This window comes from Narcine bancroftii, unplaced genomic scaffold, assembly GCF_036971445.1.
Source record: "Narcine bancroftii isolate sNarBan1 unplaced genomic scaffold, sNarBan1.hap1 Scaffold_783, whole genome shotgun sequence".
Classification (NCBI taxonomy): domain Eukaryota; kingdom Metazoa; phylum Chordata; class Chondrichthyes; order Torpediniformes; family Narcinidae; genus Narcine; species Narcine bancroftii.
Genome location: NW_027212288.1, coordinates 23,144 through 37,293, shown reverse-complemented (window position 1 = coordinate 37,293; position 14,150 = coordinate 23,144). Strand labels below are relative to the sequence as shown.

At 55.8% G+C, this 14,150-nt stretch overlaps 1 protein-coding gene across 1 annotated transcript; it reads left to right on the top strand.

Moving 5' to 3' along the window:
• Positions 1-1,334: 1,334 nt before the first annotated feature.
• vps28 (VPS28 subunit of ESCRT-I) lies at positions 1,335-12,963 on the top strand. Its single transcript, XM_069913222.1, has 8 exons — positions 1,335-1,718; positions 2,592-2,629; positions 3,038-3,127; positions 5,875-5,980; positions 6,678-6,779; positions 7,583-7,636; positions 9,524-9,615; positions 12,661-12,963. The coding sequence occupies exons 1-8, from the start codon at positions 1,530-1,532 to the stop codon at positions 12,779-12,781; spliced, it is 792 nt and encodes a 263-aa protein (XP_069769323.1). The 5' UTR covers positions 1,335-1,529; the 3' UTR covers positions 12,782-12,963.
• Positions 12,964-14,150: the final 1,187 nt, after the last annotated feature.

Here is a 14,150-nt window from a genome sequence, read left to right as displayed (position 1 = left end):
TGGGCCACCTCTTGCGTGTGCTCGCTCGACTGCCCGTAAGTTAGTTCGCAAATTGAGCTCACCTGCTCCAACAGTCTCTGCCGAATGTAGCTGGCCGGATCTTATGTCCTCTCTGATCAGGCCCTCCGTGTTCACAGCGGCCGTCACAGCCTTGTAGTCGGAGGCTTGTCTGAGAGCTCGCAGGGCCCGAAGGTACTCGGTGCTCGATGCCTGGCGACGGCGTCTTCCGGTACTGGTTTTTCAGTGTTTCCTTCACTGTTGGGGTACGACTGGGCGTCCCTGGTCATCGGGAATACCAGGGGCCCGACCCGGGAATACCAGGGGCCCGACCCGGGAATACCAGGGGCCCGACCCGGGAATACCAGGGGCCCGACCGGGAATACCAGGGGCCCCGACCCGGGAATACAGGGGCCGACCGGAATACCAGGGGCCCGACCCGGGAATACCAGGGGCCCGACCCGGGAATACCAGGGGCCCCGACCCGGGAATACCAGGGCCCGACCCGGGAATACCAGGGGCCCGACCCGGGAATACCAGGGGCCCGACCCGGGAATACCAGGGGCCCGACCCGGGAATACAGCACTTGCAGCCTGTTGTCCTCTGATCGGACAATAGCAGAAGAGGCCTGCAGGAACACTTCGAAGCAACGCAGCCAGAGTTCTAAGCTGATGGATGCGTCAGGTGATTGTGGGTCGAGACCCAGCTTTTCTGGTTTCAGAATCTGCTCCATTATTAATAAACTTGTGAATAAAATTGATGCACCAACAGTAACTTCAAAGACTAGAAGTTGTAGAGAAACTGATGGCTTTTATTGACAACAGACTGGAGGCATGTCCATGCTGGCCGACTCACCTGGACTGAGGAGGGGGCTGTAGCACAGTTGCCTTTATTCAGGGGTCTGTGGGAGGAGCCTCAGACACAGTCAGCAAGGGGTGTGTCTTAACACAGCCAAACAGGTATGCAGCTAAACCAGGGCCAACCTGTCTGGTCCCTTTCCAAAACCTCAACCTCCTTCCTGTAATGGAGCCTGCTGGTGACGAGAAGTTTTTAATAGCCTGAATATGTCCGAGATGGTCTGATCTCAGGAGCTAAACAGGCTCAGTCCTGGTTAGTTCTTGGAGGGGAGACCACCTATGAACACCAGGTGCTGTAGGTTTCTGTGAGGGGCACTGGACAAAGTGGCGACTCTGTTTGCCTTAAGGCAGACAAAAGTTAAAGAATTTCATGTAGGTACATTCTAAATGTAATAATTACCTGACAATAATGGAACCTTTACCTTTTTTGGGGAGGTCGAAGTTTCCCCTCTGCACCTTCCTTATTTCTGATCTCCATCCACACTGCCTCAGAGGTGGAGCCCACTATGAGATCCTCTCTGAGTGTAGCTGTGACACTCCCCCATTAACAATGCTACACCTCCACCTCTTTCTTCCTTCTCTCTTCTGTCCAAAACAACAAAACCAATCCTGTCCTTGCAGCCATGTCTCAGTAATGGCCAAAACATCATTCCAAGCACCATCTGCCTTAATCACATGACTCCCAGCATTAAAATAAACACACTTCAGCCACAGTCTTGCTGTGACCATTCACCTGTCCCTCCTGTTCATCCTTTCAGACTGAAGGGCCCCAGCGTCTGCCCTCCCCTCAACTCCTCCATTTGCTGCCCCACTGCCACTCATAATAAAACCCTCACCAACAGCAGTAGTGAACATTGCGATGAGGTTCGAAGAGGGAGAGGAATATTGGGAAGGGAGGGGGTGAGGAAAAGTTCAAGGGGGTGGATGTATTGGGGAGGTTCGAGGGGGTGGGTGTATTGGGGAGGTTCGAGGGGAGGGGAGCATTGCGGAGGTTCGAGGGGGAGGGGAGCATTGCGGAGGTTCGAGGGGGAGGGGAGCATTGCGGAGGTTCGAGGGGGAGGGGAGCATTGCGGAGGTTCGAGGGGGAGGGGAGCATTGCGGAAGTTCGAGGGGGAGGGGAGCGTTGCGGAGGTTCGAGGGGGGTGGAGCGTTGGGGAGGTTCGAGGGGAGGGGAGCATTGGGGAGGTTCAAGGGGGAGGGAGCATTGGGGAGTTTCGAGGGGGAGGGGAGCATTGGGAGGTTCGAGGGGGAGGGGAGCATTGGGGAGGTTCGAGGGGGTGGGAGCATTGGGGAGGTTCGAGGGGGAGGGGAGCATTGGAAAAGGGAGGGATGTATTTGGAAAGGTTGGGTGAGGGGAGGTTCAGGGGAGGGTGTATTGGGGAAGGGGTTGAGTGGAGGTTCAAGAGGAGGGTGTATTGGGGAAGGGGGGCGAGTGGTTGGAGGAGGAGGGAAGTATTGGGGAAGGGAAGGGGTGAGTGGAGGTTTCAAGGGGGAGGGGTGGATGAGGGAAGGGAGGGTGAGGGGTTCAGAGAAAGAGAGGGAAAGGGAAGGATTGGAGAGGGAGGGGTTGGAGGGAGAGAAAGGTTGGGTGGGGTGTTGGTGGGTGGGGAAGTAGGGGTGGGTTAGGGAGGGAGGGAGGGGGAAAGGGTGGGTTGATTGGGGAGGAGTTCTGAGGCTGGAGTGGACGGATACTTGGGGAAGAGGATACAGTGATAATTGGCCGTCGGTTTGTTTCAGGAGGTGAAACTGTACAAGAATGCCCGGGAGCGAGAGAAGTGAGTGAGGGTGACACGAGGGTACCGGGGTTGGGAGGGGGAGGGATGGGGCTAATGCTACAGTGGGTGCTGGAGGTGGATGAAGGGCTGGAGCGGTGGGGGGCATTGGGTGGGGCTGAATTGGTGGGTGCTGGGGGTAGGGCAGTGTGTGCTGGGGTAGGATGGTTGGTGCTGAGAGTGGAAGTAGTGGTGGATGGGATGAATGGGTGGATGCTGGGGAGGGTGGGGCAGTGGGTGGATGTGGGAGTGGGGTAGTGGGGGCCAATGGAGGATGTGTGGGGGAGCTGGGGGTGGATGTGGGAGGAGCCCGGGTGGATGTGGGGGGAGCGGTGGGGGCAGTGTGTGGGCAGGGGTAGTGGGAGGATATGCTGGATTGTACCCGATGTTAAATCCATGCCTGAACCCCAGGTTTGACAACATGGCAGAGCTGTTTGCTGTTGTGAAGACTCTTCAGGCTCTGGAGAAAACCTACATCAAGGACTGTGTCACTCCCACTGAGTGAGTGTCTGATTCACTGTGTGGGTGAGGGGAAATAGGGGAAAGGGTGGGTAAATGTACCCCTCCACTAAATAATAATGTTACACTGGCACAAGCAATGAACAAAGAAATATCTGATGTATGTAAGAATGGAACGGCGGAAACATGGATAGGATAGGTGTAGAGCGATATGGGCCAAGCTGGGAGAGAGGTCCGTTGCAGATTGCGAAGGTTCGTCATTCCAGCAATGCTCTCACTTGTGCCCGGCCTTGTTCTGATCTGTTGCTTGTCTGGATGCTTCCCTCTCCTAGAATCACTCCCAACAGCTGCAACAGTTACAGGTCAACAGCAAATCCTTAGCCAATCCAGGCAGGGACGGGGTACTGAACTTTAAGATCAGCCATGATCTCGTTGAATGGCAGAGCAGGCTCGAAGGGTCGAATGACCTACTCCTATCTTCTATGTTTCTATCCCTCATTCGGTCAGAGACACCACCCCTGCTGCTCATATCTCCCTGAAGGGGGAGAGGATGGTATCCGTTTTGCTGTTTTGTGGTTCCATGGTTCTGTCACTGAATCTGTGGACAGCACCCCTCCCCTCCCCCCCCTCTCTCCCCCTCCCTCCCCCTCCCCCTCCCCCCTCCCTCCCCCCTCCCCTCCCTCTCTCCCTCCCTCTCTCCCTCCCCCCTTCCCCTCTCCCTCCCCCCTTCCCCTCTCCCTCCCCCCTTCCCCTCTCCCTCCCCCTTCCCCTCTCCCTCCCCCTTCCCCTCTCCCTCCCCCCTTCCCCTCTCCCTCCCCCCTTCCCCTCTCCCTCCCCCTTCCCCTCTCCCTCCCCCTCTCCCTCCCCCCTTCCCCTCTCCCTCCCCACTCCCTTCCCCTCCCTCCCCCCTCCTTCCCCCTCCCTCCCCCCTCCTTCCCCCTCCCTCCCCCTCCCTCCCCCTCCTTCCCCCTCCTTCCCCCTCCCTCCCCCCCTCCCTCTCACCCTCCCCTCTCCCTCCCCCCTTACCGTCCCCTCTCCTATAGAACCAGAGAACATTACAGCAGAGAAACGGGCCCTTCAGCCCTTCTAGTCTGTGCCAACCTTTTTTTTTGCTTAACCTCACTGACCTGCACCAGTCCATAGCCCTCCATTTCTCTCCATCCATGTACCTGTCCAAATTTTCTTAAATGTTAAAATTGAGCCCACATTCACCTCTTCAGCTGCAGGTCATTCTACACCCCTACCCTCTGTGTGAAGAAGTTCCCCCTTAACCTTTCCCCTTTCACCCTTAACCATGTCCTCTGTTTATGTCTCACCCACCCTCAGTGAAAAAGCCGACCTACATTTGCTCTGTCAACATCTACAACGTCTCTTCTACACCCCTACCCTCTGTGTGAAGAAGTTCCCCCTAAACATTTCCCCTGTCACCCTTAACCCATGTCCTCTGTTTATATCTCACCCACCCTCAGTGGAAAAAGCCGACCTACATTTGCTCTGTCAACGTCTACAACGTCTCCAATCTTAGTGTAACCTGCAAACTTGCTGATCCAATTCACCTCATTATCATCCAGATCATTGATATTGATGACAAACAACGATAGTCTCAGCACCGATCCCTGAGGCACATCACGTCACAGGCCTCCAGTCTGGGAAGCATCTTCCACCACTACTCTCTGCCTTCTCCCATCCAGACATTGTTGAATCCAGTTCACTACTTCACTATGAATACCCAGCATCTGAACTTCCTGACCAACCTCCCACATGGGATCTTGTCAAAGGCCTTGCTAAAGTCCATATAGTCAACATCCACAGCCTTTCCTCCGTCAACTTTCCTGGTAACCACCTCGAAAAACTGACTCCCTAATCAGTCTCTGGCTATCCAAATAATTGTATATTCAACCTCTTAAAACACCTTCCAATAATTTATCTACTACTGACACCAGGCTCACCAGCCTGTAATTTCAAGGTTACTTTTGAAGCCTTTTAAATGCCGCTCTCTGGCCACAAACCCAAACTCTGATCGACTTTGTGACCTCGTCATACAAAACACGAAAGTCTGCACACACCATGATAAAAACGCAGTGCTGGAGAAACTCAGCTGGTCAAACGGTGTCCTTTATGGAGTAAAGATACAGATCCATTGTTTCAGCTTGAGCCCTTCATCAAGGTATGAGCAAAATGTTGGCAGGCTCCTGAACAAAATGGTGAGAGGAGGGTCATGGGGAGGAGCACAGTCCCACAGGCTGGAGGTAACAGGTGGATAAGGGAGGGAGGGCACACCACCAAATGGGGAGGGGGAGGGGGTGGGAGAATGGGGAGGGAAGGGGTGGAGAGCTGGAGGAAAGCAGATGGGGGATGGGAAGGGAGAGAGAACGGGGAGTGGGCCAGCAGAAACTGGAGAAGTTGATGTTAATGCCATTGGGTTGGAGAGAGCCCAGACGGAAAATTATTGTTGACCCTCCAGTTTCCGGGTGGGCTTGGTTTGGCAGTGCACAAGGCCATGGACAGTCATGTGTGCATGAGAGTTGGGCACATAACTGAAATGGTTGGTCACTGGGAGGTCTCTGTCATTGGTGAGGATGGAGCAAAGGTGCTCATCGAAGCGATCTCCCAGTCTGCCCAGTCTCCCGGATGTAGTACCATACGCAGAGATGACCCCTGCAGATTCACACATGTTGCTTCACTTGGTAGGACTGTTTGAGGCTCTGAATAGTAGTGAAGGAGGTAGTGTGGCCCTCCCATTCCCCCTCACCCAGACCCTGAGGCTGACAGCCTGTCCACTCCTCCAGATACACGGCCGCCTGCTCCCGCCTGCTGGTGCAGTACAAAGCAGCTTTCAAACAGGTGCAGGGTGCGGACGTCAGTTCCATCGATGAGTTCTGCCGACGATTCAGAGTAAGGCATGGTTCACAGGAGGATGGGGGCTCGTCAGTGTGGGAAGGGGGTTGTCATTTTGTCATTGAGGGGGACCATGTAGAGGGTGGGAAGCGTGTGTGTTGGAGGGCAACCTGTGGTTGGGGCTATGTGGGGAAACAGCTGCCATTGGGGAGGGGAGGAGTTGGTACGGCTGAGTATGGGGAGGGGAATCTGCCCGTGTTGGGGTGGATTCAGCTGCACATGGGGGAGAGGCAGGAAGTGGCTGCCCATTGGGGTGAGGAGCAAGCAAACAGCTGCCTGTGGCGGGGGGAAGTAGTGGCTGCATTTGGGGGGGGGTTGTAGCTACCCGTGGGGGTGGGGGGGTGGTGATGAATGACTGCTCGTGGTGGAGATGGTGGGGGGTGAAACAGCTCCCCGTGGGTGGTAGAGAGGTGGGAAACATCTGCCTGTGGGGGGTAGCGGGGAAACAGCTGCTTGTGAGGGAGGGGCGGTGAACGGCTGCCCGTAGGAGTGGAAGATGGTGGCTGCTTGTGTGGGGGAGCAGCTGCCCATGGGGGGATGGTAGCTGCCTGCAGCAGGGATGGTGGGTTGAGAGATGGTAGCTGCCTGCGTCGGGGGTGGGGGGGGCGGGAGATGGTGGATGCCTGTGGCAGGAGTTCCGCAGGGCCCCACTGACTGGTCCTGGCCCAGTTCCCTGCAGTGTCTTATCCTCCAGTTGGATTGCCCATTGGCCATGGAGCGGATTAAGGAAGATCGTCCCATCACCATCAAGGATGACAAGGGAAACCTGAACCGCTGCATTGCCGACATCGTTTCGGTGAGTGTGGCTCTGAAGCCGTCCAACAGAGCCAGGAGCACAGCCTCTCCTGTTTTCCCCTCCCCTCACCATGCTTTCAACAGAACCTATCCCTCTCATCCCTGCACATCTACGTGTCTGTTGAGAAACTTCTTAAATACTGCTGTTAGAACGGAGAACATCACAGACCACCCATGATGTGCTGACCAATATAAACACCCTCCCCCTATATTAACTAGGCCTCTTCAGGTGGACCCTCCACCTTGAGGGCAGCAGCGGATCTTAACCTGCGGTCTCACCTTTCAGGTGCAGCCCTAAAAGGCTGCTGCAGCCTTGCCTGGTCCACTTGAAGGGGCTTATTCATATGCAGACACCTCGTGGCACCTCCGGATCTAAAGGAGGTGGGTGATTGGTGCCGTAGCATCCCCCGTCATAAATATGCGACATAGCAATGGCTGTCTTCCCTACCTATAATCCTCCTGAGAGTTTGTCCAATGTCTCTGCATAATTCATACTCATCCAGGCAACATCCTGGTAAACTTCTTCTCTACCCTTTCTCAAGCCTCCACGTCCTTCCTGTAATGGGGCAACCAGAATTAAACACAGTATTGCAAGTGTGACCTAACAGAAGTTTTCTATCTCTGCAACATGACCTCAACCTTTCTCCTCCATTTTACTCCAGCCCCCAGTGAAGCCAAACAGACCATCCGCCTTCTCTCCATCCTATGGATGGGTGGCCATTCCATTGAGCTGAGGACCTGGACCTCAGATCCCTCCTTATTACTGTTGATATTCAGTAACTGAATGTTTCTGCCTCACTCCAGCTCTTCATCACAGTGATGGACAAGCTGCGGCTGGAGATACGAGCCATGGATGAGGTGAGGATCAATAGTCTGCCGTCTGTCTCCCCATTGGTCGGCACTGTTGGCCGGCTGTCTCCCCATCGGTCGGCACTGTCGGCCGGCTGACCCCCCCCGTCGGTTGGCACTGTCGGCCGTCTGTCCCCCCCTGTCGGTCGGCACTGTCGGCCGTCTGTCCCCCCCCGTCGGTCGGCACTGTTGGCCGTCTGTCTCCCCGTCGGTCGGCACTGTCGGCCGTCTGTCCCCCTCCCCCCATCGGTCAGCACTGTCGGCCGTCTGTCCCCCCCTGTCGGTCGGCACTGTCAGCCGTCTGTCCCCCCCGTCGGTTGGCACTGTCGGCTGTCTGTCGTCCCCCCCCCCCCCGTCGGTTGGCACTGTCGGCCATCTGTCCCCTCCTTCTGTCGGCCGTCTGTCCCCCCCGTCGGTCGGCACTGTTGGCCGTCTGTCTCCCCGTCGGTCGGCACTGTCGGCCGTCTGTCCCCCTCCCCCCATCGGTCAGCACTGTCGGCCGTCTGTCCCCCCCGTCGGTTGGCACTGTCGGCTGTCTGTCGTCCCCCCCCCCCGTCGGTTGGCACTGTCGGCCATCTGTCCCCTCCTTCTGTCGGCCGTCTGTCCCCCCCGTCGGTCGGCACTGTTGGCCGTCTGTCTCCCCGTCGGTCGGCACTGTCGGCCGTCTGTCCCCCTCCCCCCATCGGTCAGCACTGTCGGCCGTCTGTCCCCCCCTGTCGGTCGGCACTGTCGGCCGTCTGTCCCCCCCGTCGGTTGGCACTGTCGGCTGTCTGTCGTCCCCCCCCCCCCCCGTCGGTTGGCACTGTCGGCCGTCTGTCCCCTCCGTCGGTCGGCACTGTTGGCCGTCTGTCCCCTCCGTCGGTCGGCACTGTTGGCCGTCTGTCCCCCCATCGGTCGGCACTGTCGGCCGTCTGTCCCCCCCGTCGGCCGTCTGTCTCCCCTTCGGTCGGCACTGTTGGCCGTCTGTCCCCCTCCCCCCATCGGTCAGCACTGTCGGCCGTCTGTCCCCCCCTGTCGGTCGGCACTGTCGGCTGTCTGTGTCCCCCCCCCCCCCCCCCCCGTCGGTCGGCACTGTCGGCCGTCTGTCCCCCCCGTCGGCCGTCTGTCCCCCCCGTCGGCCGTCTGTCCCCCCCGTCGGCCGTCTGTCCCCCCCGTCGGTCGGCACTGTCGGCCGTCTGTCCCCCCCGTCGGCCGTCTGTCCCCCCCATCGGTTGGCACTGTCGGCCATCTGTCCCCTCCTTCTGTCGGCCGTCTGTCCCCCCCGTCGGTCGGCACTGTTGGCCGTCTGTCCCCCCGTCGGTCGGCACTGTTGGCCGTCTGTCCCCCCGTCGGTCGGCACTGTCGGCCGTCTGTGTTCCCCGCCCCCCCCCGTCGGTCGGCACAGTGCAGGCTATTCTGTCATGTTCCTGTGTATTCTTGTGGAACCAGTCCTCATTCTGTCCCCAAGCCCCAGCAGCCAATGAATTCTGGATCATTGTTACCTTTTGCATAACACACATCCTCATTTGCTTGTTGGAGCTGGGGCTTATCATAGAAAGAATTGTTTCATAGACAAGTTAAATGTACCCCTCCACCAAATAATAATGTTACACTGGCACAAGCAATGAACCAAGAAATATCTTATGTACGTAAGAATGGAACGGCGGAAATATGGATAGGATAGGTGTAGAGCGATATGGGCCAGGCGCAAGCAGGTAGGACTATGTGGGAGGGACATTTTGGTTGGCCCACTCTGTGACTAAACGGGTTCTCTGGTTGGCGTCAGTTGTGAGCAACGTGCTGCAGTTCAAGGTGTGTGGACATGCTGGGTGATGTTTCTGTGCTCCATAACCTGGTGAAGGCCAAAGCATGTTCCAGGGCACCACTATGTTCCTTTCACCATGACTGTTTCCTTAGATACAACCTGACCTCCGAGAACTCATGGAGACCATGAATCGGATGAGCAATCTGCCACCGGATTTCGAAGGAAAAGAGAAAGTTGACCAATGGTGAGTGGAGCCGAGCAGAGATGGGTGACTGTCAGTGTAAAAGGATGAACGAGTGCAGGCAGAGAGTGCTGAGCATGAATGGTGGAGGTAAGCAAGGAAATCTACAGATGTTGGGATCTACGTGCTGGAGAAACTCAGCAGGTCACACAGCATCCCTAGGAAGCCAAAGACAGTCAATGGTTCTGAGCCTGAGCCTTTCGTCAGGAGTGTGGAAAATCAGGCAGACACCTGATTAAAAAGGTGTGAAGGGGGAGGAAGAAGAGGGTGAGGTGAAGGTGGTACAGGGCAGTGGGCAGAATTGGGCACTGAGATTAATCTTGGTGTTGGTACAGGGCTGTGGGCAGACTGGAACAATGAGATTAATCTTGGTGTTGGTACAGGGCTGTGGGCAGAGTGGGGCACTGAGATTAGTGTGAGGTTAAACAGGAAAGTTTGCAGACTCATTTTTAATGTGAACAGATGCTGGGATTGCAGTGCAACATACAAAAGGGCCAGATAAACTCTGCAGGTCACACAGTGTCTATAAAGGGGAACCAATGTTTCAGGCCTGAGCCCTTTATCAAGGGAGGAGCAAAAGGCAGGCAGGCTCCTGAATAAGAAGGTTGGGAGAGGAAGGATGAGTGGGCAAGAGCACAGGCCAACGGGTCAGAGGCGGATATGGTGGGAGGACACATGAGGAACATGCTGAGAAGTGATGGGGAGGGGGTAGCTCTCTGATTGGAGAGGGATGGGGGTAGCTCTCTGATTGGAGAGGGATGGGGGTAGCTCTCTGATTGGAGAGGGAAGGGAAGGGGTGGGGAACTGAAGGAAGGGACACAGAGAGATAGAGAAAGAGTCTTGGTGGAGAGGTTTAATGGAAATTGGAGGTCGATGTTAATGGTGTCTGGTTGGAGAGTGACCAGACCGAATAGTAGGTGCTCCTCCAATTTATGGGTAGCTTAACATTGTATGAGGCCATGGACAGATATGTTGGTATGGGAATGGTGTGTGGAATTAAAGTGGTTAGCCACTGGGAGGTCCTTACTGTTCCAGCAGACAGACCTGAGATGCTCAATTAAACAATCTCCCAGTCTGCGCCCAGTCTCTCCGATGTAGAGGAGACCTCAACGGGAGTACCAGATGCAGTAGACGACCCTGAAGATTCACAAGTGAAATGTTGCTTCACTTGGAAGGACTGTTTGTGGCCCAAATGTTAGTGAGGGAGGAGGGATGGGTGTAATTGTAGCATTTCTTGCAGTCACAGGGGTAGGTGCCAAGAGAGCGATTGGTGAGGAGTAGATGAAGGACTCACGGAGGAAGTGGTTGGTCCCTGAGGAAGAGAGGGAAAGATTTGTCTGGTGATGGGATCACATTGTAGGTGGCAGAAATGGTGGATGAGGATGTTGTTGGATGTGTGAGCTGGTGGGCTGGTAGGCGAGGACAAGGGAAATCCTGTCCTTATTGTACAGGGGGTCGGGGGTAATGGAGGATTTGCGAGTGGTGGTGGTAGAGAGGGAGCCATGGTTTTTCTTAAGGAGGACATCTCGGATAATCTGGAATGGAAGACCTCGTCCTGGGAGCATACACAACAGAAGATTTGAGAGAAAGGATTAGGGGACAGGGTGTGAAGAGGTGGAGTCGAGGTAGCTTTAGGAGTTGGTGGGTTTGTAGAACGTGTCTGTCGAGATGGAGACAAAGTGATTGAGAAAGGGGAGAGTGTAACTAAAGATGGACCAAGTGAAGGCTGGGTGGAAGTTGGCAGGAAAGTAGATGAAGTCAAGGAACTCACCATGGGTGCATGTGGCAGCACTAAAAGTAGTCATTGATCTCGGCTTGTAGCATGGATTGCTCCATGTAGCCAGCAAAAAGGCAGGCATAGCTGGGCCCATGCGGGTACCCATGACTATCCCTTGAACTCGGAGAAAGAATGATGAGTCAAAGGAGAAGTTATTAAGAGTGAGGAGAAGTTCAGCTAAGTGGAAGAGGGGGCTGGTGGTGGAGGGGCATTGGTTGGGTTTGTTATCAAGGAAGAAACTTAGGGCTTTGAGTCCTCCTGTATGGATAATGGAGGTTGTGGACTTGGATGTCAAGTGAAAATGCGGTGGTCGAGTTCAGAGAATTGTAAGTTGTTGATGGAAGGCTTGTGAGTTATTGTGGATGTTGGTGGGGTGGAGCAGGTCAAGGGGAGACAAAATAGAGTCAAATATGTTGCTACCAGTTCAGTGGGGCAGGAGCACACGGAAACAATGGGTTAATCAGGATAATTAGGTTTGCGAACCTTGGGTAGGAGGTAGAACCAGACAGTGCGGGGATGGGAAAAAATGAGGTTGGAGGCCGTGGGAGGGAGATGACTAGAAGTGATGAGGTATGTGAGACAGTGGATTGATATTTCTTGGTGGGGGAAGTGACAGGAGGTATCTGAGAGCTGTGGTCTGGCCTCGGCAAGGCAGAGGTCAGTGCGCCAGACCACAACAGCACCACCCTTGTCTGTGGGTTTGAGAGTGAGGTTGGGATTGGTGCAGAGAGAAAGGAGGGCCGAGAGGGTGAGATTAGAGTAAATGAGGGCGGGGGTGAAGTCAAAATGGGTTTTTTTTCTTGGCGGCAGTTGGAAATATAAATATCCAGAGCAGGCAAAAGGCCAGATAAGGGGTGTGGGGGAGAGGGAGAATACTTCAGGTGGGAGAAGGGATGTTAGGTGGGAGAGGGGAGGTGGTGGAGAATCCTGGTTGAAGTTGTAAAACACTTCACTATGGTTAAAGTAAAAACAATGCTAGAGAAACTCAACAGGTCAAACAGTGACCTTCATAGAGAGTAAAGATACAGAAGCAATGTTTGCGGCTTGAGTAAAATGTGGAGGAGGAGCACCGTCTCTCAGGCAGGAAGTCATGGGTGGATAAGGGAGGGAAGGCACGCCAGCAAGTAGGGGAGGGGGGATGGCTCTGTGAATAGAGAGGGAAAGGGGCAAGGTGGTGAGATGTGAGGGTTGGTCCAGGGCTGTGGGGGAATACATTGGATGAACAGGGAACCCCAGGTGGTGTGGATTTAACCCTATGGTGTGCATTCCAGGCTCCAGAAGCTCAGCGTAATGTCAGCATCAGACGAGCTGGATGACTCACAGGTGCGGCAGATGCTGTTCGACCTGGAATCTGCCTACAATTCGTTCAACAGGTTCCTGCACTCATCCTGAAGACTGGGCTCTTGTCTTGCGACGCCTCCCCTCACTCCCTGTCGGTCCTGTCTGCCCATATCCGTGTGCTGTCTGCTGCATTGTTTGGGCTGTGGCTCGCGCGTCACACGCCAGCATCTGCACAGTTCCTTGTTTTACTTCTGTCATGTTCACCTTCTTTGAATAAACCTGAAAGATTCTCAGCCTGGTGTTCTCCCGACTGCATTACACACACATCCCTCCACACACTCCGCTCCATAACAGGTTCCCTGAGATGTTGGCTGTCTTTTGCCAGTGGCCTGGTGATGCTCGGTGTGCAATGATAGGTGCCCTCTGAAGGCTGCCCAGAAGTGCTAGGTGATCAGTGATGAGTGCTTGGCAGTGGGCCCCCAGCGATGGGTGCTCACCCATGAGGGTGCAGCAATGGGTACCTGGTACTGGGTCCTCACCCAGAGTGCGTGGCAATGGGCCCCCAGCAATGGGTGCTCACCCATGAGGTAGCAATGGGTACCTGGTACTGGGTCCTCACCCAGAGTGCGTGGCAATGGGCCCCCAGCGATGGGTGGTCACCCATGAGGGTGTAGCAGTGGGTGCCTGGTAATGGGTGCTCACCCAGAGTGCGTGGGAATGGGCCCCCAGTGATGGGTGCTCACCCATGGGGGTGTAGAAATGGGTGCCTGGTAATGGGTCCTCACCCAGCGTGCGTGGCAATGGGCCCCCAGTGATGGGTGGTCACCCATGAGGGTGTAGCAGTGGGTGCCTGGTAATGGGTGCTCACCCAGAGTGCCTGGCAATGGGCCCCCAGCGATGGGTGCTCACCCATGAGGGTGTAGCAGTGGGTGCCTGGTAATGGGTGCTCACCCAGAGTGCGTGGCAATGGGCCCCCAGCGATGGGTGCTCACCCATGAGGGTGCAGCAATGGGTACCTGGTACTGGGTCCTCACCCAGAGTGCGTGGCAATGGGCCCCCAGTGATGGGTGGTCACCCATGAGGGTGTAGCAGTGGGTGCCTGGTAATGGGTGCTCACCCAGAGTGCGTGGCAATGGGCCCCCAGCGATGGGTGCTCACCCATGAGGGTGTAGCAGTGGGTGCCTGGTAATGGGTGCTCACCCAGAGTGCGTGGCAATGGGCCCCAGCGATGGGTGCTCACCCATGAGGGTGTAGCAATGGGTACCTGGTACTGGGTCCTCACCCAGAGTGCGTGGTAATGGGCCCCCAGTGATGGGTGGTCACCCATGAGGGTGTAGCAGTGGGTGCCTGGTAATGGGTGCTCACCCAGAGTGCGTGGCAATGGGCCCCAAGCGATGGGTGCTCACCCATGAGGGTGTAGCAGTGGGTGCCTGGTAATGGGTGCTCACCCAGAGTGCGTGGCAATGGGCCCCCAGCGATG

Coding starts and splice junctions, on each gene's coding strand:
- vps28 (XM_069913222.1), top strand. CDS start 1,530: ATGACTCCCAGCATTAAAATAAACACACTTCAGCCACAGTCTTGCTGT. Junction 2,630..3,037: donor AATGCCCGGGAGCGAGAGAA/GTGAGTGAGGGT, acceptor CCTGAACCCCAG/GTTTGACAACATGGCAGAGC. Junction 7,637..9,523: donor AGATACGAGCCATGGATGAG/GTGAGGATCAAT, acceptor CTGTTTCCTTAG/ATACAACCTGACCTCCGAGA.